This window comes from Gorilla gorilla, chromosome 12 (genome assembly GCF_029281585.2).
Source record: "Gorilla gorilla gorilla isolate KB3781 chromosome 12, NHGRI_mGorGor1-v2.1_pri, whole genome shotgun sequence".
NCBI lineage: Eukaryota > Metazoa > Chordata > Mammalia > Primates > Hominidae > Gorilla > Gorilla gorilla.
This window is the reverse complement of record NC_073236.2, coordinates 46,574,939-46,597,884: the sequence shown is the minus strand read 5'-3', so window position 1 is coordinate 46,597,884 and position 22,946 is coordinate 46,574,939. Positions and strand designations below refer to the sequence as shown.

General features: G+C 41.1%; 1 protein-coding gene and 1 long non-coding RNA gene across 9 annotated transcripts in view; one reads left to right on the top strand and one right to left on the bottom strand.

The window, feature by feature from the left end:
• Nucleotides 1-12,282: 12,282 nt before the first annotated feature.
• LIMS1 (LIM zinc finger domain containing 1) overlaps nt 12,283-22,946 on the bottom strand; it is a 152,937-nt gene continuing 142,273 nt past the window's right edge. For 5 of the 8 annotated variants that reach the window (XM_063695684.1, XM_063695685.1, XM_063695686.1 and 2 more), the window contains exons 7-11: nt 22,849-22,941; nt 21,506-21,554; nt 18,764-18,839; nt 18,374-18,565; nt 15,521-15,649 (exon numbers count right to left, since the gene is read on the bottom strand). In XM_063695684.1, the coding sequence (XP_063551754.1) occupies nt 18,418-18,565; nt 18,764-18,839; nt 21,506-21,554; nt 22,849-22,941 (366 nt within the window). In that variant the 3' untranslated portion in view covers nt 15,521-15,649; nt 18,374-18,417. Of the gene's footprint in view, nt 15,650-18,373; nt 18,566-18,763; nt 18,840-21,505; nt 21,555-22,848; nt 22,942-22,946 lie in introns of all 8 variants that reach the window. The other 3 variants (XM_031008195.3, XM_031008193.3, XM_031008192.3) reach the window with 1 other exon arrangement.
• On the top strand, nt 20,577-22,628 carry LOC129531698 (uncharacterized). Its single transcript, XR_008677061.2, has 3 exons — nt 20,577-20,647; nt 20,752-20,835; nt 22,613-22,628. It is a non-coding gene; the product is annotated as an uncharacterized lncRNA (long non-coding RNA).

The following is a 22,946-nucleotide window of genomic DNA, read 5'->3' as shown; positions in this document are numbered from 1 at the left end:
TGTTTTTTTTGTTTGTTTGTTTTGTTTTGTTTTTTTGAGGCTGAGTCTTGCTCTGTCGCCCAGGCTGGAGTGCAGTGGCACGATCTCAACTCACTGCAAGCTCCGTCTCCCAGGTTCACGCCATTGTCCTGCATCAGCCTCCCAAGTAGCTGGGACTACAGGCGCCCGCCACCACGCCCGGCTAATTTTTTGTATTTTTAGTAGAGATGGGGTTTCACTGTGTTAGCCAGGATGGGCTCGATCTCCTGACCGTGTGATCTGCCCACCTTGGCCTACCAAAATGTTGGGATTACAGGCGTGAGCCACTGTGCCCGGCCTTCTTTGCTGATTTTCTAATAGTTCTATCAATGATTGAGACAGGAGTATTGAAGTCTCCAGATATAATTTTGGGTTTGTCTATTTGCTTTGAGAATTTTGAAGCTGTGGTGTTAAGACGCAAACATATTTAGGACTGTTATGTCTCCTTGGTGAATTAACTATTTTATCATGATGTATGATCCTTTTTTGTCCCTAATGGTTTTCATTGCTCTGGAATTTGCTGTGTATGATATCAACATAGCCACACCAACTCTTTTGATTAATATTTCCATGGTATATCTTTTCCTTTCTTTTTTTTTTTGGGGGATGGAGTCTTGTTCTGTCACCTGGGCTGGAGTACAGTGGCGTGATCTCAGCTCACTGCAACCTCCACCTCTCAGATTCAAGTGATTCTCCTGCCTCTGCCTTCTGAGTAATTGGGACTACAGGCAACACCACTACACCTGACTAATTTTTGTGTTTTTGGTAGAGATGGGGTTTCACCATGTTAGCCAGGCTGGTGTAGAACTCCTGACCTCAAGCGATCCACCCGCCTCGGCCTCCCAAAGTGCTGGGATTACAGGCGTGAGCCACTCTGCCCGGCCTCTATTCTTTATTTTTAACCTACATATATAATATTTAAAGAAAGTTTTGGCTGGGTATGGTGGCTATTGCTTGTAATTCCAGTGCTTTGGAAGGCTGAGGTGGGAGGAATGCTTGAGGCCAGGAGTTTGAGACTAGCCTGGGCAACTTGGTGAGCCCCTGTCTCTATAAAAAAACAAAACAAAACAAAAAACTAGTCAGATATAATGGTACATGCCTGTAGTCTTAGTTACAGGGGAAGCTGAGGCAGTAGGATTGCTTGAGTCCAGGAGTTGGAAGCTGCAGTGAGCTATGATCATTCCATTGCACTCCAGTCTGGGCAACAGAGCAAAACCTTGTCTCTAATACATAAATAAATAAATGCAAAACATTTTTTTAAAAATGAAAAAAATTTAAAAAAATAAAGCAAGTTTCTTGTAAATAGCATATGGCTGGGCACTGCTTTTATCCATTCTGACAATGTCTTTTAAGATTTAGGTTTAGTCCATTTATGTTTACTGTAATTATTTATGTGTTTGCATATATGTCTACCATCTTATTTTATTTTATTTTTTTTGAGACAGAGTCTTGCCCTGTCACCCAGGCTGGAGTGCAGTGGCACCATCTCAGCTCGCAGCAACCTCCACCTCCCAGCCTCAAGTGATTCTTGTACCTCAGCCTCCCAAGTAGTCGGGATTACAGGCGTGTACCACCACGCCGAGCTGATTTTTCTATTTTTAGTAAAGACAGGGTTTCACCATGTTGGCCAGGCTGATCTCAAACTCCTGGCCTCAAGTGATTCACCCACCTCAGCTTCCCAAAGTTTTGGGATTACAGGTGTGAGCCACTGGGCCCAGCCCCATCTTATTACTTTTTTTTTTGCTCCATTTTTTATCCTTCTGCTTACCACTTTTCGCCTCCTTTTTGGTTATTTAAATGATTTTTAGCACTCTGTTTTAATTCATATATTGGTTTTGAATATATCTCTTTGAATAGTTTTTTAAATGGTGACTCTAGGGATTATAATACACTTATAATTTTTCACAGAATGAACATATTACCACTTAAGTGGAATGTAGAAATCTTACAGCTGGATAGGTATTTTTACCTTTCCCTCTTTATATTATAGATGTTTTCTATTACATTTACATGCATTGTAAACTCCACTAATGTTAAAATTTTTGCTTTTGCTTTCTTTTCTTTCTTTCTTTCTTTTTTTTTTTTCTTTTTTTGAGACAGAGTTTTGCTATTGTTGCCTAGGCTGGAGGGCAATGGCGCAATCTCGGGTCACTGCAACCTCCTGTCCCAGGTTGAAGTGCTTCTCCTGCCTCAGCCTCCCAAGTAGCTGGGATTACAGGCATGCACCACCACACCTGGTTAATTTTTGTATTTTTAGTAGAGACGGGGTTTCTCCATGTTGGTCAGGCTGGTCTCAAACTCCCGACCTCAAGTGATCTGCCTGCCTTGGCATCCGAAAGTGCTGGGATTATAGGTGTGAGCCACCACGCCTGGCCTAATTTTTGCTTTCAACCATCAAATGTATTTTTAAAAACAATAATGGATAGATCCACTAGACAGGGATCATCAAGAAAATACAAGACTTCAACAATGGTTTAAACAAGCTAGACCAAATAGACATCTATAGAAAATTCCACCTAACAATATCAAAATACACATTCTTCTTAAGTGCACTTGGAACACTCTTTAGCATAACCCGTATGCTAGAGCATAAGAAAAACTTCAATGATTCTTTTTTCAATAAGCCTTTTGTACTCCTAAACCCTCAATAAATTTAAAAGAATTGAAATCATAAAGCATATGTGTTCTGACCAGAATGGAATGAAATTAGAAATCAACAACAGAAATTTGAGAAATTCACAAACATTTGGACATTAAACAACACACTTCTAAATGACCAATGAGTCAAAAAAGAAATCACAAGGGAAACAGGGTGCGGTGGCTCATGCCTGTAATCCCAGCACTTAGAGAGGCTGAGGCGGGCGGATCACGAGGTCAGGAGATCGAGACCATCCTGGCTAACACGGTGAAACCCCGTCTCTACTAAAAATACAAAAAAAAAAAAAAAAAAAAAAATTAGCCAGGCGTGGTGGCAGACGCCTGTAGTCCCAGCTACTCGGGAGGCTGAGGCAGGAGAATGGCGTGAACCCAGGAGGCGGAGCTTGCAGTGAGCTGAGATCGTGCCACTGCACTCCAGCCTCGGTGACAGAGCGAGACTCTGACTCAAAGAAAAAAAAAAGAAAAGAAAAAAGAAATCACAGGGGAAATTAGAAAGTAGACAGGAAATGAGAAGAAATCACGATATGTGAAATTAGAAAATTAGAGAAATTTGAGATGGATAAATGAAGATACAACATACGAAAACTTATGGGATACAGCTAAAGCAACATTAAGAAGGAAATGTATACCTGTAAAGACTATATTTAAAAAAGAATGACCTCTAAAAAGCAAGTAATCAAAGCATACCGCTACAGAAAGTCATTGAATCATAAAGGAAGACAGTAAGAGGGGAAGAAAGGAGCAAAGGATCTATAAAACAACTAGAAAACAATTTTTTTTGAGACACCGTCTCACTCTGTCACCCAGGCTGGTAGAGTGCAGTGGCACACTCTTGGCTCACTGCAACCTCTGCCTCCCAGGTTCAAGCAATCCTTGTGCCTCAGCCTCCCGGGTAGCTGGGACCACAGGTGTGCACCACCTCATGGGACTAATTTTGTATTTTTAGTAGAGACAGGATTTCACCATGTTGGCCAGGCTGGTCTCGAACTCCTGGCCTCAAGTGATCTGCCCACCTTGGCCTCCCAAAATGCTGGAATTACAGGCATGAGCCACTGTGCCCATCTGGAAAACTTTTTTTTTTTTTTTTGAGATGGAGTTTCACTCTTGTTGCCCAGGCTGGAGTGCAATGGCATGATCTTGGCTCACGACAACCTCCCCCCACCGGGTTCAAGCGATTCTCCTACCTCAGCCTCCTGAGTAGCTGGGGTTATAGGCATGTGCCACCATGCCTGGCTAATTTTGTATTTTTAGTAGAGACGGGGTTTCTTCATGTTGATCAGGCTGGTCTGGAACTCCCGACATCAGGTGATTCGCCTGCCTCGGCCTCCCAAAGTGCTGGGATTACAAGCGTGAGCCACTGCGCCCAGCCAGGAAAACAATTTTTTAAATGACCGTGGTAATCCTTACCTATCAATAATTACCTTGAATATCAGTGGACTTAAAAAAAATGACCTCAAATCAATAGCCTGGGAAAAAAAAGAGCAAACCATGCTTAAGGCAAGCAGAAGGAAGGACAAAAAGGTCAAAGCTGAAATTAGTGAAATAGAAACTAGAAAAACAATAGAGACCTCAACAACAACAAACATAAGTGAGCAAAAGGCTGGACTAGACATTTTTCTAAAGTTGATACAGAAATGTATAAAAAGCGTGAGAAAAGATGCTTAGGCTGGGTGCGGTGGCTCATGCCTGTAATTCCAGCATTTTGGGAGGCCGAGGCACGGTGGATCACTTGAGGTCAGTAGCTCGAGACCAGCCTGGCCAACGTGGCAAAATCCCATCTTTATTAAAAATACAAAAATTGGAATTTGCACCAAAGCAGCAGCTGCATTCCCACAGTTCGATCTTCACCTTCACGATGTTTCGCTTGCTCAAAAAATGCATTAAGTCATCTCCAAGATCAAAGCATTCAGCAAACAATGGCAAGGCAGAGCCACCAGAAAAGTACACCTGATTTTCATGACAATACGATAATGCTGTATTAGCTAGTGGAGCCACTTTCTGTATTGCTATATGGACATATGTAGCAACACAAATCAGAATAGAATGGAACCTGTGCCCTGTTGGCAGAGTCACCCCAAAGGAATGGAGAGATCAGTAATCATCCCAGCTGGTGTAATAATGAATTGTTTAAAAAACAGCTCATAATTGATGCCAAGTTAAAACACTGTGTACCCATTAAGATATGGCATTATTGAAGAAATAAAGTACATTTTGAAACCTTCAAAAAAAAAAAAAAATACAAAAATTAGCCGGGCATAGTGGCAGGCACCTGTAATCCCAGCTACTTGGGAGGCAGAGGCACAGAATAGCTTGAACTTAGGAGGCAGAGGTTTCACTGAGCCAAGATTGCAACACTGTACTCCAGCCTGAGTGACAGAGTGAGACTGTGTCTCAAAACAAAAACAAAAACAAAACAAAAAATGCTCAACATTCCTAATCATCATTAGAGAAATGCAAATCAAAATCACAAGGAAATATTATCTTACACCCATTAGGATGCCTACTATCAAAAAAGCAGAAAATTGCAAGTGTTAAAGAGGATGCACAGAAATTGGAGCCTTTGTGCAATGCAAAATGGTGTAGCTACTACCAAAAACAATTCGGTGGGTTCTCAGAAAAGTAAAAATACAATTGCCGTATGCACTTCTGGACATATATCCAAAAGAATTGAGAACAGGTTCTTTTTTTTTTTTTTTTTTGAGACGGAGTCTCACTCTTTCGCCCAGGCCGGACTGCAGTGGCGCGATCTCGGCTCACTGCAACCTCTGCCTCCCGGGTTCACGCCATTCTCCTGCCTCAGCCTCCGGAGTAGCTGGGACTACAGGCGCCCGCCACTCTGCCCGGCTAATTTTTTTTGTATTTTTAGTAGAGACGGGGTTTCACCGTGTTAGCCAGGATGGTCTCAATCTCCTGACCTCGTGATCCGCCTGCCTCGGCCTCCCAAAGTGCTGGGATTACAGGCGTGAGCCACCGCGCCCGGCCGAGAACAGGGTCCGTAAGAGGTATTTGCACACCTGTATTTATAGCAGTATTATTCACAATAGCCAACACGCCGAAGCAGCCTAAATGTCCATCAACAGATGAGTGGATAAACAAAATGTGGTGTATACAAATAATGGAGTATTACTCAGCCTTAAAAAGGAAAGGAATTCTGTTACATGCTATAACATGGAAGAACCTTGAGGACATCATGCTAAGTGGAATAAGCCAGTCGCAAAAATACAAATACTGTATGCTTCCACTTATATGAGGTATCCAAAGTAGTCAAATTCACAGAAACAGCAAATCAAATGGTGGCCACCAGAAACTAGGGGGAGGAGGAAATGGAGAGTTGTTGTTTCATGGGTATAGATGTTCAAGTTTTAAAAGATAAAGTTGGGCCAAGTGGTGGCTCGCGCCTGTAATCCCAACACTTTGGGAGGCCGAGGTGGGAGGATTGCTTGAAGTCAGGAGTTTAAGAACAGCTTAGGTAACAAAGCAAGACTCTCTCTCTACAAAAAAAAAAAAAAAAAAAAAAAAAAAAAAAAAATTAACCCAGCTCAGTGGTGCGCACTTGTAGTCCCCAGCTACTTGGGAGGCTGAGGCAGGAGGATTGATTGAGCCCAAGAGTTCGAAGTTGCAGAGACCCATAATCGCACCATGGCATTCCATCCCAGGTGACAGCAAGATCATGTCTCAAAATAATAAATAAATAAATAGAAATAAAAGATGAAAACTTTCTGGAGATACATTGCACAGCAACATAAGGCTACTGCATTGCACACTTGAAAATGGTTAAGTTGGGCCGGGTGTGGTGGCTCACGCCTGTAATCCCAGCACTTTGGGAGGTCGAGGTGGGCCGATCATGAGGTCAGGAGATCAAGACCATCCTGGCTAACAATGTGAAACCCCGTCTCTACTAAAAAAATACAAAAAAAAAAAAAAAAATTAGCTGGGCGTGGTGGCGGGCACCTGTAGTCCCAGCTACTCGGGAGGCTGAGGCATGAGAATGGCGTGAACCCGGGAGGCAAGCTTGCAGTGAGCTGAGATCACGCCACCGCACTCCAGCCTGGGTGACAGACTCCATCCGAAAAAAAAAAAAAAAGGTTAAGTTGGGCTGGGTGCGGTGGCTCACGCCTGTAATCCTAGCACTTTGGGAGGCTGAGGTGGGCATTCACCTGTGGTGGGGAGTTGGAGACCAGCCTGACCAACATGGAGAAACTCCGTCTCTACTAAAAATACAAAATTAGCGGGGCGTGGTGGTGCATGCCTGTAATCCCAGCTACTCAGGAGGCTGTGGTAGGAGAATCGTTTGAACTCTGGAGGTGAAGGTTGCAGTGAGTCGAGATCATACCAGTACACTCCAGCCTGAGCAACAAGAGCGAAACTCTGGCTCAAAAAAAAAAAAGTTAAGTTGGTAAATCTTTTTTTTAATCACTATTAAATTTTTTAAAACTCATTTTTAAAGAGTAGAGAAAATCAACAAAGGCAAAAGTTGCTGTTTTGAAAAATTTTTTTTTTTTTTGGAGACAGAGTCTCGCTCTGTTGCCCAGGCTGGAGTGCAGTGGCGCGATCTCGGCTCAATGCAAGCTCCGCCTCCCGGTTTCATGCCATTCTCCTGCCTCAGCCTCCTGAGTAGCTGGGACTACAGGCACCCGCCACCACACCCGGCTAATTTTTTTTTTTTTTAATTTTTTTAGTACAGATGGTGTTTCATCGTGTTAGCCAGGATAGTCTCGATCTCCTGACCTCGTGATCAGCCTGCCTCAGCCTCTCAAAGTGCTGGGATTACAGGAGTGAGCCACCGTGCCTGGCCTGAAAAACGTTTTTAAATTCATAAAGCTTTTGTTTTTTGAGATTGACCAAGAAAAAAGAAAGACTCTAATTACTAAAATCAGGGATGAAAGAAGGGGTATAAAAACTGACTTACGGCCGGGCACAGTGGCTTACAAAGTGCTTTGTAATCCCAGAACTTTGGGAGGCCAAGGTGGGCGGATCACGAGGTCAGGAGTTCGAGACCAGCCTGGCCAAAGTAGTGAAATCCCATCTCTAATAAAAATACAAAAAGTAAGCCAGGCATGGTGGCGGGCGCCTGTAATCCCAGCTACTCAGGAGGCTGAGGCAGGAGAATTACTTTAACCTGGGAGGTGGAAGTTGCCGTGAGCCAAGATCGTGCCATTGCACTCCAGCCTGGGCCAAAGTGCGAGACTACGTGTCAAAAAAAAAAAAAAAAAAATTGACTTACAAGGATGCCTTCTTTCTTCACTTTTATTCAACACCGTACTGGATGTTCTAGCCAGGGCAATTAGGCAAGAAATGCAAACAAAAAGTATCGAAATAGGAATAGAATAAATAAAACTATCTCTATTCTAGATGACATGATCTTATATACAGAAAACCCTAATGAAACCTCAAATAAAAAAAGACCTAAACCATCAGTGATAATAAATGAGTTCAAAGAGATTGTACCATACAAGGTCAATTAAAAAAAAATGAGTTGCCTACTTATACACTAGCAATGAACAATTCAAGTAAAATTAAGTAAACAATTCCATTTATAATATTATCAAAAATAATAAAATAATTATGAATAAATTTAATCCAAAAGTGTAAGACTTGTAGACTGGAAACTACACAACACTGTTGAAAGAAATTAAAGAGGAGCTAAATCAATGGAAAGACATCCTGTGTTCATTAATTGGATGTAAACATGTCTACACAAAAACTTGTATACAGGCCAGGCATGGTGGCTCACGCCTGTAATCCCAGCACTTTGGGAGTTTTCGATGGGAGGATCACTTGAGTCCAGGAATTTGAGACCAGCCTGGGCAACACAGCGAGACCCCCATCTCTACAAAAAAAGAAAAAACAAAAACAAAAGAAAACCTATACATGAATGTTTATAGCAGTACTATTTTTATTAGTAAAAGGTGGAAACATCCAAATTTCCATCTACTGAAGATGGATTTTTAAAATGTGGTATTACTTGGCACAGACACACGTGCCTGTAGTCCCAGCTACTGGGGAGGTTGAGGCAGGAGGGTCGCTTGAGCCCGAGAGTTTGAAGCTGCAGTTTGAAGCTGCAGTGACGCTCCTTGATCCATGCAGGGGCTGTGATCAGGCCTGTGAAGAGCCACTAAACTCCAGCCTGGGCGACATAGTGAGATCTCTGTCTCAAATAAAAATGTGGTATAGCCATACAATAGAATATTACTTTTGCATAAAAAATAATGAAGTACCAATGCATACTACAACATGAATCAGCCTTGAAAACATTATTCTAAATGAAAGGTGCCAATCACAAAACCTCATATATCATTTCATTTATATGAAATATCCAGAGTAGGCAAACTCAAAGACACAGAAAGTAGACTAGTGATTGCCAAGGGCTGGGCAGAGGGGAAATCTGGGAGTGCATGTGACTGCCAACCTGAATGGAGTCTCTCGTTGGGGTGATAGTGGTATTTTGGAATTAGATTTTGGGGATGGCTGTAAAACATTGCAAATTTACTAAAAAAAAAATCAATGAATGAAATTAAATCCTATGGAGATGATAGGTATTTTCATTTTGGCCAGGCAATCTACCTGATTAGGTTCAAGCCACAAGTTCCCACCCCTCCATTCTGCAGTCTGGTTCCAAAGTCAGTTCAGTGTCCAGTCTTCACAGGACTATTCAGTTCTGTCTGACTTGTGCACCACCCAGTGGCCAGTTGTGTCTGTGGGTGATGGTCTCTCAGTTCAGCTGTCAATCTTTGGTGTGTTGAACAGGACCAGATTTATGCAGGAGCAGCTCAAGAATGAGCCCTGGGGTTTATAGACAGGTTAATGGGGTTGCTTCACTGATTAACTCTCTCTCAGCAATTACCCTGTTGCTTTTATTTGCTGAGGCTTCTCTTTTCAGTCTTCCAAGCAGAAAACAGGCTTTCGGTATCTGGCTCTACCATGCATTTCTACATCTGAAGCCAAGCAGTGGGAAGACTGAATTGGAAGAGGAGCAACATGGATTGTTTCTGCCCTCTTGGGACCACAGCTCTGTCAATTGGAGAAGGTTCCCTCCTGCATCTTGGCTCCTGGGCTCCTCTTGGGGCTGGTGCCAGTGCCACTGTGGGACTGCTTGTGGGCTGAGGTATGAGAGAACAGGGAAAAGAAAAATGGGGAGGAACGAACTTCTGGATTCCCTCGGAATGTTAGGAGACACTTTTCCTGTTACTTGAGCCAGAAATAGAGAGCATCTTCTGGAGCTCTTTCTATCTGCACCCTGGTGCCCACTGCCAGGTTAGTCAATGGGATACCATAGGGGAAACATGGTTATCTCACCACTGGTTTGGTGGTACTTCAAGTTCTGGTCTTCTTGGGAAAGCTGCCTGCAACTATTTAGTTTTCACTGTCTTCCAATAGCTGCTCCATGCATTCTGTACTGTCTCCTGGCTGGACTCCATGCAGGAAGCCTGTCTCCTCCACAGTGTGCACTCACTCAGGTCATTGTTCAGTTTTATTGTTGGCATTTGTTTGCTTTAATTTTTCAGAATGGCTTCTTAGAGGTCGCTTCTTGTTTGCATAGTTTGTCAGTCAAACATCAGTTAAAGCCAATATGGTTTCCACCATCTGCTGCTGGATCTATGTGCAATGGGGAGGAGGCACGCCCCGGGCCATTTGCAAGGGCGTTCCGGCTTTTACTTCCTACCACTGGCACTGGCACAGACAAAAGCTGTGTGCCCTGGGCATATGGACATGGCTTGGGCTTGCTCTAATCTCTGCCAGCTATGAGCCTTCAGTCCATTTGGGTAGTGTGAAGAGTTTACTAAGCTCCCTCTGGCTCTCCGACCTCCCGGAGCTCCCTCTTACATCCATGACTAATCTGCAGGTCATTTGCTTGTCTCCAAAGGCCCAGAGCCTCAGGCTAGGAGTCAGTGGCCTTTCTTCCTCCTGGTCACTGATATCACCACCTTAACTAGCCATGCTGCAAATCAAAACCTTCCTCACTCTTGCCTCCAGGCCCTACAACGAGGTGGCAGGGGAGCTTATTTCCACAGGCTGCCCTGCTGGGGGCCGCTGTGTGTGTTATCAACAGCTGGGGTAAATGGGGGTAGCAGCCTGGGCAAAGATGCCACGGACACAGGCTGGTCTTATCCAAGGCTCACTTTTTTTTTTTTCTTTTGAGACAGGATCTGTCTCACTCTGTTGCCCAGGTTGGAGTGCAGTGGTGTGATCACAGCTCACTGCAGCCTCAATCTCCTGGGCTCAAATGATTCTCCTGCCTTAGCCTCCCATGTAGCTGGGACCACAAGTGTGCAACACCATGCCTTTTTTAATTTTTTTTTTTTGTAGAGACGGGGGTCTTACCAAGTTGCCCAGGCTGTTTTTGAACTCCTGAGCTCAAGTGGTCCTTCTGCTTCAGCCTCCCAAAGTGCTGGGGTTACAGGCGTGAGCCACCGCGCCCGGCCAGCTTTCATTCTTAAAGACATCCCCATTTGTGCTGTGCCTTTGGTAAAATTACAGAATGCTAAATGGTTTGTCCAGCTATACAGTTACATTTTGGAAAGATTTGTTGACCTCCTCACTTCATCATGCCAGAAGTGGGAGCTTTGATTACTCTTTAAAGAATCTGAAGATGAAGGGAAGACCAACGCATAATTTGAGAGAATGGCAAGACTGAGAAAGGTTTCTGTAGCATGGTGCATGCATGTGTGTGTGCGTGTGTAGGGAGAGGCAAAGGGTTCTGACAAGAGGAAGAGGCTGAGGAAGCAGGCTCATCTCCACAACGTGCTGCTGCCACCCAATCATAGGGTCTCTTGCAGCAATTCCAGTCCTGATCTCACAAACCTCATACCCTAACTACTGTCTGCCTAATTGGGGTCCCTCCTCAAAGCTTTCCTAAGGCTCCCTAACTTTTCCCCTCACCTCGGTTGAGGCCTCCATGGTTTGGACTTGCTGGTTTTGCCTTGCTCTTCCCTTGATAAATACACCATTTATTCCGGTTCAGCCCTTGGAACTTTAAACCTTAACCCAAGCCTCCTCCACCCCACTATATTAGCCCAAGCCTAGAGTATCAGATCTGGATATTTGGGTAAAGATGCAGACAAATTTTGAGTTGGAAAAGAAAGAACTTAATTGCACCATTGCACTCCAGCTGAGGGCAGGGCACAGTGGCTCATTGCCTGTAATCCCAGCACACCACTGCACTGCAACCTCTGCCCCCTGGATTCAAGTGATTCTACTGCCTCAGCCTCCCAAGTAGCTGGGACTACAGGTGCACACCACCACGCCCTATTAATTTTTGTATTTTTAATAGAGATGAGGTTTCACTGTGTTGGCCAGGCTGGTCTCAAACTCCTGACCTCAAGTGATCCACTGGCCTCGGCCTCCCAAAGTGCTGGGATTACAGGTGTGAGCCACTGTGCCTGGCCTGTGTCTCCTTTCTTAAGAATAATAATAATTTAAAAACCCAGCATTTACATTGAGTAGAGGGAAGACTACACCATTGTTCTAGATGGTTCAAAATTTGGCTTATCTATAGTAACCAGGTCATTTTATTCATTTACTTGTTTCTATTATACATTCATGAATACTTCAATTTTCATATGTATTTCATATATATACCATTCAAAATAAACAATATACAACAGGTTATTGTTAACAATTATAAACATTTATTAAGCACCAAGAATATACTGTGGTGGTTGCTATATGAAAACATAATTACCGATATAGTATCCCTGCCACTGAGCTTACAATCTAAAATGAAATACAAGGCTATAAGCCTACCTAAAAACTTCCTTAACTTAGAAATGGCTACTTTGGCAAATGAGTGAGGCAAAATGACCTATTACTCAGGTGCAGTGCTAATAAGGCTTTGAATATGATCCAAAGAATGTTTTACTTATACCCATTTTTCCCGATTATATTACACTTGCTAAGAAAAACAGTACTTAGAATTTTGGCATGAACAATGAATTATTTCAAATTGTCTTGTAGGACTTTAAACAAAGAGATGCTTACTGGCCTAAGTTTTCCAGCAGCCAGGGAAAGCCCTATTAAAAATATTATGAACTAGACCAAGTTTCTCTTTTAATCCACTTACACTTTTTTTTTTTTTTGAGACGGAGTCTTGCTCTGTCGCCCAGGCTGGAGTGCAGTGGCGCGATCTCGGCTCACTGCAAGCTCCACCTCCTGGGTTCAAGCCATTCTCCTACCTCAGCCTCCCGAGTAGCTGGGACTACAAGCGCCCGCCACCACGCCTGGCTAATGTTTTTTTTTGTATTTTTAGTAGAGACGGGGTTTCACCTTGTTAGCCAGGATAGTCTGGATCTCCTGACCTCGTGATCCGCCCCCCTCGGCCTCCCAAAGTGCTGGGATTACAGGCATGAGCCACCACGCCCGGCCCACTTACACTTTTTAAACTTCTTCCTTTTCTCCTATGCCTAAGGGCTCCAATGATACTACTTATCAGGGAAGAAAGTACTGTATCTAGATAAACTACCCTTAAGTATTACAGGCTTAGCAAGTTGAATTTCTAGAAAATACTCATTCATAATTTATTTATTTATTTTTTTTGAGACAGAGTCTTGCTCTGTTGCCCAGGCTGGAGTGCAGTGGCGCGATCTTGGCTCACTGCAAGCTCTGCCTCCCGGGTTCCCACCATTCTCCTGCCTCAGCCTCCTGAGTAGCTGGGACTGCAGGTGCCCGCCACCACGCCCGGCTAATTTTTTTGTAGTAGAGATGGGGTTTCAGTGGTAGCCAGGATGGTCTTGATCTCCTGACCTCGTGATCCACCTGCCTCGACCTCCCAAAGTGCTGGGATTACAGGTGTGAGGCACCGTGCCTGTCCACTAATTCATATTTTAAAAGAGGACTGAGCAAAGACAGCAGTGGAACCTCTGGCTGCAGGAGATGCCTGGGTGTGCCTGATATGTAAACAAACACAAGCAGTCGAGTTCAGGCCATGCATCTTCAAAGTGACGAAGAATATATGTAAATGCTTGTTTTTCTCCTCCATATTTCTCGTGTAGAGGTATATGAGAATTTAGCATCAAGACGCTATACTGCAAACCCTGTCTTATGTTGCCTATATTCATAGCATAATATTTAATAAATACTCCCAAGGTTGTCATTGCTGGTCACATATTAGCTGACAAAGGCACACTGAAGGGACTTTGATTCTTACTGTCAAATGCAAAGATTGTTTTAAACTACTGAACACATACAATCTTAAACTATGTGATGATTATTTTCAATCATTTATGATAATTTTAGTTCTAAAAGATTACTAAAAAAAAATTGGTTGCAGGGTATCTGAAAACAAAAATAGAATGTACTCCATAAAGTACATGCACAGAATTTTTAAAAATGCAGGCATACAAATATTTAATGGCAGAGTGGTAATAACCTGAGACTTTTTGAAAATGGCAAAACAATATTTCAGCAATTTTTGGAAAAAAAACCCAAATATTTTCCCTAAGAAGTCTCTCTTGGCAACTTTCTTTTTAAGTAACAAAGCAGCAGCAACATTTTTAAATGTTCATAAAGCTCGCTTTCCATTAACAAGTTTATTAAGGAAGAGTGGTCCTGAAACTTCAAGATAAAACTTTTGATAAAAATAGAATCACTAATTTTGACCTAAAACAAACACTAAAACACCCTCCTTCCAATTTAAGAGTGTCATTTATACCTCCTACTTATAGTAAATAAATCAAATTAATTATAAGATTTGAAATGGAAAATCTGAAACACATATCAACATCATTTTCTTCTAATAAGATAACAGAAATTAACTTCAATGGATTTCCCCAAAAAGAAGAGAATAGAGTTTCTAAAAACTTAATTACAGCTGTGGTAAATGAATCTGGGTTTACCAATCTCAGATCTCAATGTACTTAGTTTTAGTTGGTATTCTGTGAGATGGCTAGAATTCCTGATTTAAGTATGTAGTATGTATTTTTTTAAGGCAAGGCAAGTTTGAGTATGTATAAAGCATAGATATTAGCATGGTTATAAAGGCAATATGACCGACATACACATTCAGTTTTCTGAAGCAATATATTCCAAGCTACATACAATTTAATTTCATGTCCTATTCTAAGACTACATGCTTAACATTAAGCTTAGAAACATAATTGCTGTAATACATTAAAAATACTTCATTTTCCAATATTGTAAAGTATATTTCCAAATACCTGGTATAAATTTTTTTTGCACAAAAATTTAAAGGACATCCTACTAGCTAGCTATTACTACTGCGTTCAGTAATCATTTGAAGGAAGAATTCACAAGGAGAGCAGGTTATAAAACTAAGCATAATAATTATTGCATTTAACTAAAAAAAATCAAGTAGTTCTGAATTACACTTGTTTTTTGTCTTAGTAACGTGCATATTCACTTTCTAGCTACTAGTTTGATAAATATACTAAGATTGTATAGATTTGTTTTTCTTGTTTTTGTTTCTCTTGGGTGGTTATTTTTCTTTTTTGTGTCCTTCCCCAACAGCAGTTGGAATTTTCTTTTGAACACAAAGTAAATTAATGTTTATACTGTTTTTTCACCTGAGTCATGTAAAAGGTGACTCCTTTCATTTTAAAAAGTTATATTTAATTTTTGGGGGCCTTAATTAAAATTTAACATTTAACCATGTGTTTTTTTTTTTTGTAAACAGTCTACATGTCAACAAATGGATAAGGGTTAACAAAGGCAAATACTGACTTCATTTGTGTTTTAAACACGATTATATGAATTTTTCTTTTTTAATTAAAAAAATGACAAAACCATTCATATAGGTCCTCTTCTCTCTCAACTGCTTTGAGATATAGCTTTAAATATGGGTAGATCAAGACAAGTAATGTTGGTAATCTCTTATCTTGCATAGAAAAGAAAAAATAAAGGAACTTATTTCCTTCCTAAGGTCTCAGCTAGTTTCTTAAGTCTTTTCTTCAGCTCCAATGGAAATTTCTCATAGCACTTCTTACAGACTGGCTTCATGTCAAACTCCACAAACTTATTCCTAAAGATAAAAATTATAAAAAAAAAGAAGTTAGTGGAAACATATTCAACAAAGATATATATATGATGTGAAGTAATTGTACTGAACTAAACGAAGGCAACTAGGTGATGATATTATATTCATGTTAGTAAAAAAACCATAATTCTAACCTCAATTCTTATTGTGATATATATATAAAAATTCAGTATCATTTGAAAAAAAAGTCCTTATAAATTGGTTCTATACATCCATCTGTGTAACACAGACTGTAGATTACATTTTATTCAGTACTAAGTAAACAGGAAATCTAATGTAAATATAATTTACTTAAGTACAGTCAATCACTTTTTTTTTTTTTTTTTTTTTGGAAACAGAGCCTCGACTGTCACTCAGGCTGGAGTGCAGTGGTGATCACAGCTCCCTGCAGCCTCTAACTCCTGGACTCAAGCCATCCTCCCACCTCAGCCTCCTGAATAGCTGGGACACAAGTGCATACTACTATGCCTGGCTAACTTAAAAATTTTTTTTTGTAGAGACAGGGTCCTGCCGTATTGCCTAGGATGGTAATCACATTTTAGAATACCTTAAAGATAAATTTATCTAAAGGAAAGAATCATATTTTTATAATGTGAATGATTTCTTTATTGGACGCAACATGATCTTACTTAGTACTTTAAATTAGGTAGCCATGAGGTTTAATTAATTTTAAATTATAAGGGGTTATTTTGGTTATCTGACAGAAAGGTTGGAAGAAAGTTTTTAATCACTCTTAACATAAATGTAACCAGATCACCTGTGGTTGCATTGTAAGCGGTAGCTATTTGAAGAACTCAACTATTCTTTTGAAAAGCTAGAGCAACACACATTATCAATTTATTTTTAAAATGGTCCTGGAGAAGACAACTTTTCAGATAGCCTCCTGATCATCTGTAATGCATTTCCAACAGGTAATTACAGGAGCTTATTACTGTTGAAATCCAGAGTGTTTAATTTTGAATTGAGTAAATATACCACTTGGTAACTTGTTCACTGTCTGTGAAATTATATTCAGGTAGCATTTATGAAATAAATCTAGTGGTATATTGCTATCTATGACAAAAATTATAAAATCTGCTGATATTTTTACTGCATTTAAACATTATATTAAACTAGACTTTGCTTCGAGATCATTTTAAAGGACAATGTTAGTAACAAAGGAAATTCCTAAACACATATCTAAAATGACAAATCTTCTGTTTTAAAACACTACACTGGGAATTACTTTACGGCTTTTCTCCCAAGGTCATCTTAGAGCAAAAGCTATTAAAACTGCCATTTTTTTGATAAAAGAAAAAATTATTCCTGTTTTCAGACAGACTACCTTAGCAAGCTTTCCAGTTTTAATCTTTTTTATTTTATTTTTTTTTGAGACAGAGTCTCACTCTGTCGCCCAGGGTGGAATGCAGTGGCACGATCTCGGCTCACTGCAACCTCCGCCTCTCAGGTTCAAGCGATTCTCCTGTCTCAGCCTCGCGAGTAGCTGGGATTACAGGCACCCGCCACCATGCCTGGCTAATTTTTTTGTATTTTTAGTAGAGACGGGGCTTCACCATGTTGCCCAGGCTGATCTCAAGTGATCCGCTGCCTTGGCATCTCAAAGTGCTGGGATCACAGGCGTGAGCCACCATGCCCGGCCTCATTGTTTTAATCTTACATTTACATTTAATTCCTCTTTATAGAAGGAAACATGTAAACTGGAACAAAATATTTTTAGAGCTCCAAACACAATAGTAACTATGAGGGAAAACTGGAACAATCATGCTGCTAATTCAAGAGAATTTCAAAGATTGAAATACTTCTCATAAAAATCAGGAATAAAAAAAGAGTTTGAAGACATTGAGGAAATGAATTCATAAACAGTAGCATATGGGTATTGTATGAATGCACATTCGAACATCACAGAAGAAGATGTCTTACGTAAATCAGATGGACTTTGCTTAGATATGAAACATGCTGAAAGATTTTTTTTTTTTTTGAGACAGAGTCTCACTCTGTCACCCAAGCTGGAGTGCAGTGGCAGTTATGGCTCACCGCAGCAGCCTCAGCCTCCTGAGTAGCTGGGACTATAGGTATGGGCCACCACACCTGGCTAATTTGTTTTTTTGTTTTTGACGGATGAGGTCTAGGCATGTAGTCCAGGCTGGTCTCAAAATCCTGGGCTCAGGCAATCCTTCCACTCTGCCTTCCTAAAGTGCTGGGATTACAGGCGTGAGCCACCATGCCTCGCCATGCTGAAATAATTTAATACATAACTTAGAATATATGCATTTTTAAAAATATCAAACAACACTTATAATTTATCAATTAAATGATCGTGGCAAGGAAACCAAAAACCAGGATTTTAAAAGCTACAGTTAATCAGACAAAAATCCTTTAAAACATTTTCCAGGGTCTATTAAGAGATTAGAATTCTTCCCTTTAAATCCAATAAAAAAAAAGGAAAGAAATGTATACTATATGGTGTTTAAAAAATGAGGTGAGTGAGTCTACAGAGTAAGTGAAATACATGACCACAAAACTGTATTAAGTATGGAGTGTATTCATTTAATTTTTGTAATTTTAGCAGTTATGCAAAAGGACCAATTCTACATAGGACAAATACTTGTATTTCAATCTCTGATGACTACAAATACATGCCCAAAAGTTGCAAGGGGGGAAGAAAGCAAAAGACAGAAACAGAACAAAAACATATTCCAAAGGACTAACCAAAGGAGAAAGTAGTGAAAATGATGACACAGGGATAGAAAAGTTTACAAACAGACTGGCTTTTTCTTTTTCTGCTTGTCCTTATCCTTTGCTTCTCTCTCCCGTTTGGCAAGTCGCCTCTTAAATTCTTCTGGCATTTTCTCATAACAGTGTTTGCAGACTGGCTTTAGGTCAATTTCAACAAACTTATCCCTTTGAGTAGGACAAAGAAGGAATAGAAGAAAGAACAGGGAACAATTAAAGGAAGAACCTTTACTTTCAGAAGGCCTGAACAGAAAGAGGAAATAAGAAATCAAATAACTCTCTTTTTCTAAATTCTAGGATTTTTTTTAAGTGTCCCCCCAAAGTTTTCAGTCTTAGGATTCAGACTGGACAAAACTGTACACTTACTTGAGTGTTAATTTAGTGTTGCAGGTAGAACAGGCAAAGCAGTTCACGCACCAGGCCTTATTAAGAGCAGAGACCACTGGAGAAAGAGGAAAGAGATCTGGTCACATGGAAATACATCAGTATGGGGAGCAGGGCAGCTTAGAATTTCAACTCTAAAACAGAACTACGACTGTGTCTGTGGCACTTGGTGGAGGTTCTCAAGAACCTTTTTTTTTTTTTTTTTTTTTAAATGAGACAGGGTCTTGCTCTATAGCCCAGGCTGGAGTACAGTGGCACAATCTTGGCTCACTGTAGCCCCAACCTCCCAGGCTCAAGTGATCCTCCCACCTCAGCCTCCTGAGTAGCTGGGACTACAGGTGCATGCCACTATACCTGGCTAATTTTTTTTTTTTTTTTGAGACGGAGTCTCGCTCTGTTGCCAGGCTGGAGTGCAGTGGCACAATCACGGCTCACTGCAACCTCTGCCTCCTGGGTTCAAGCGATTCTCCTGCCTCATTTTCCTGAGTAGCTGGGACTACAGGCGCGTGCCACCATGCCCAGCTAATTTTTGTATTTAATAGAGACGGGATTTCACCATGTTGGCCAAGATGGTCTCAATCTCTTGACCTTGTGATCCGCCCGTCTTGGCCTCCCAAAGTGCTGGGATTACAAGCGTGAGCCACTGCGCCCGGCCTATACCTGGCTAATTTTTGTATTTTTTATAGAGACACGGTCTTGCCATGTTTCCCAGGACGGTCTTGAACTCCTGGGCTCAAGCAATCTACCTGCCTCGGTCTCCCAAAATGCTGAGATTATAGGCATGAGCCACCATGCCCAGCCAAGAACCTCTTTCTTGAGAGCTTCTTTTCTTTTGTTTTTCAGACAGGGTCTCCCTCTGTTGTCCAGGCTGTATTGCAGTGGCGTGATCACAGCTCGAACTCCTGGGCTCAAACAATCTTCTCATCTCGTTCTCCTGTGTAGCTGGGACCATAGGTGTGTGCTACCACATCTGGCTAATTTTTAATTTTTATTTTGTAGAGATGGAGGTCTTGCTATGTTGCCCAGGCTGGTATCGAACTCCTGGCCTCAAGAAATTCTCCTGTCTCGGCCTCCTTAAGTGCTGGGATTACAGGTATAAGCCACCACACCCGGCCCTCAACTTTTATGTATACAGTTGTTGCTTAGTATGTGCAGGATACTGTTTCTAGGATGCTGTGAGGATACCAAAATCTCAGACGCTCAAGTCCCTGATATAAAATACATATAACCTATGTACATTGTCTAGTATACATTTATTTATTTTTTTTGAGACGAAGTTTTGCTCTTGTTGCCCAGGCTGGAGTGCAATGGTGTGATCTTGGCTCACAGCAACCTCTGCCTCCCGGGTTCAGGTGATTCTCCTGTCTCAGCCTCCCGAGTAGCTGGGATTATAGGCATGCACCACCACACCCAGCTAAGTTTTTGTATTTTTAGTAGAGATGGGGTTTCACCATGTTGGCCAGACTGGTCTTGAACTCTTGACCTCAGTTGATCTGCCCACCTCGGCCTCCCAAAGTGTTGGGATTACAGGCGTGAACCACTGAGCCTGGTCCTATCTCGTATACTTTAGATCATCTCTAGGTTAATTATAATGCCTAGTACAATGTAAATGATATGTAAATAGTCATTATACTGTACTATTTGTACTGTTATATTGTTATTTTTCTCTAAATATTTTTGATCCATAGTTGGTTGAATCCACGGATGTTTGGATCCAGCCCCTGGATACGGAGGGCTGACTTTAATCTTCCCCCATCCTTAAGTATCCTGTGAAGTTATAAATGATGTGTGCTATGTCTTACACCAGCAACTGTGCCCCCTTGGCCTGGGCACATGTGGCAACTGTCCATGCATCATGTTGTTTAGGTGAGCTTGCTGTTTCTGTCCCTACTGCTGTTGGCCCAACATGGAAATATGAACTAGGTAAATAATTTTCAAAAATCCAGACATTAACTTATTTGCCCCTGTAGGAGTCTTTTTTCCAGAGCTGATGATAAGAAGACAGTTTCCTTTGCAGCTTCTTTCACCTGGCATCTATTTCACAGAGGAGGGGGGTAAGTTTTATTTTCAATGGCACTAAAGATTGTTTTCCTGGATTGTTTTCACAAACTGCACATGAACAATGTTTCAAAAGTATTTCCTGAATTAGGTGATGTCTGCAGGGAGCCATGAATCATGCTGAAAACAGGATTGTTCAAAACTTTGCCAGGAAGTCTCTGGCAGAATTGTGTTAGTGACTCTTAGCAAACACAGCTGCTTCCTTTCTGTTCCAATCAATCAGCCCAGCCTAATTACCACAGTACAAGGGTGGTAAGTCCTAGATATGCTTGCTGATAACTGCCAGCTTTTAGCATGTGCAGGTTAAAGTGCCTCTTCCTAACTACGATAGCAGATTAAACTCTTCCTAATAAACGTTGTTCTAGAGCTTCCTGAAACTGGACACAGAAACAGGTCTTAGGGTCCACCAGGGACAGTTCCCATGATTGCTGGCATACAACACTGCGGCAGTGGCCGAAAGTAGTGTCATAAATCAGTAACAAATCCAACTCTTTGATATTATCATCTTACTGCTACAGATTACTTGGAAAATACGCCAAAGATAGAGAAAAAGTAACTGATAACGATCACATTTCAAACCATAGCAATCACCAACCTGAATTTCCACATTACCCAAGTGTTTTTGTGTCAAAGTGGTACCAATCTAAAACTCACACAGATACCTACCATCACCTTCTATAACACGATTGCAGTGGAAGCAAACATCACCAAATAGCTGAAAATAAAAAAAGGTGGTCAAAGTTCAAGATGTGTTAGAATTTTTAGAACACTGAACATTTAAAAATAGCTGGCTATCTATATTGAGGATTTATCACTACTAGCGAAAATCAGTAAAAGTTCTTTGACAAGTTTTTACTTCTTACAATGAAAGTAATTCACTCTCATCAATTAAAAGAAAAACTTTCCAGATGACAGTTTGAACACCCAAATAAGTGATGCAAAATATAGAAATCTGTGAGTCCATATGGATAAGAAATAGATAAATGAATAAACCTACAGATGGGAGAGGAGGTGGGCTCTTGCTCAGGCAGAGCGCTGAGGACCAGACTATGGGTGGAGGGCATGGGGCTGGAGAAGTATTGTTTGCAGCTGGCGCAGAGACAAGAATCATCAAGGGGTGCTGAATCTAGGGCGGGTTGATGAGGAACAGGACATTTCCATGGTCATAAAATGATTGCCCACAGACTGCTTCTTTCTTACAAAGGAGGGAAGGAAATTGTAATTCACAGTGATGTTATCAGCCAGCACCATGCCTGGGAGATCACCAGTGCAGGAGAGGTATAAAATGCTCCAGGGGCAAGGTTCTGAGAAGATGCCCTGCCACTTTATGGGGCCACAACCTGCTGTGTATAACCTCATCTAAGCACAGAGAAGCACCAGGTGAACCCAAGTGGAAAGTAGTCTATTAAAAAGGGGTTAGGGGCCCTCTGCATCCCTCCAAAATGTCAATGTCATCAAAAATTTTAAAAGACTCTGGAAACGTTCCAGATTTAAGAAGGCTAAAGAAACATCACAGCCAGAGGCTGGGTCCAGTCTGGGAGTGGAAAAAATGCTGTGAGGATATTATTGACTCAAGCGACAAAACTGGAATAAATGGGTTAAAGTATGGTATCAATATTGATACCTACAATTATGTTAGAGAGTCCCATATTCTTGGGAAATATACACTGAAGTATTTAGGGGTAAAGGAGTATGATGAACTTATTGGCAAATGCTTTAGAAACAGCCATCATACTTGTATATAATATTTATGTAAGTATGTGTTTTACACAGGAAGACTGAGCGTGGGAAATGATAAAGCAAACTGTGGACTTGAATGAAAGACATACAGGTATTCTTTGTATATTTCATAGTTAGCTTCTGAGTCTGAAATTATTTCCCAAATAAAAAGTTAAAAACAAATCTCTACTGAACAATGTACATCTTCCAAGAGATTTCCTTGTAGGTAAACTACTGATAAGCTTAGGTTCATAAAAGTCTATCTAGCATCCAGTGACTAAGGTCAATACCTGGTTATAGTGAGTTTCACAATACGCCAGGCCTTTCCTCTCATAATGGCGATGTCCAAGAAAGGGTTTCTCACACTTGGCACAAACAAAATGCTGAA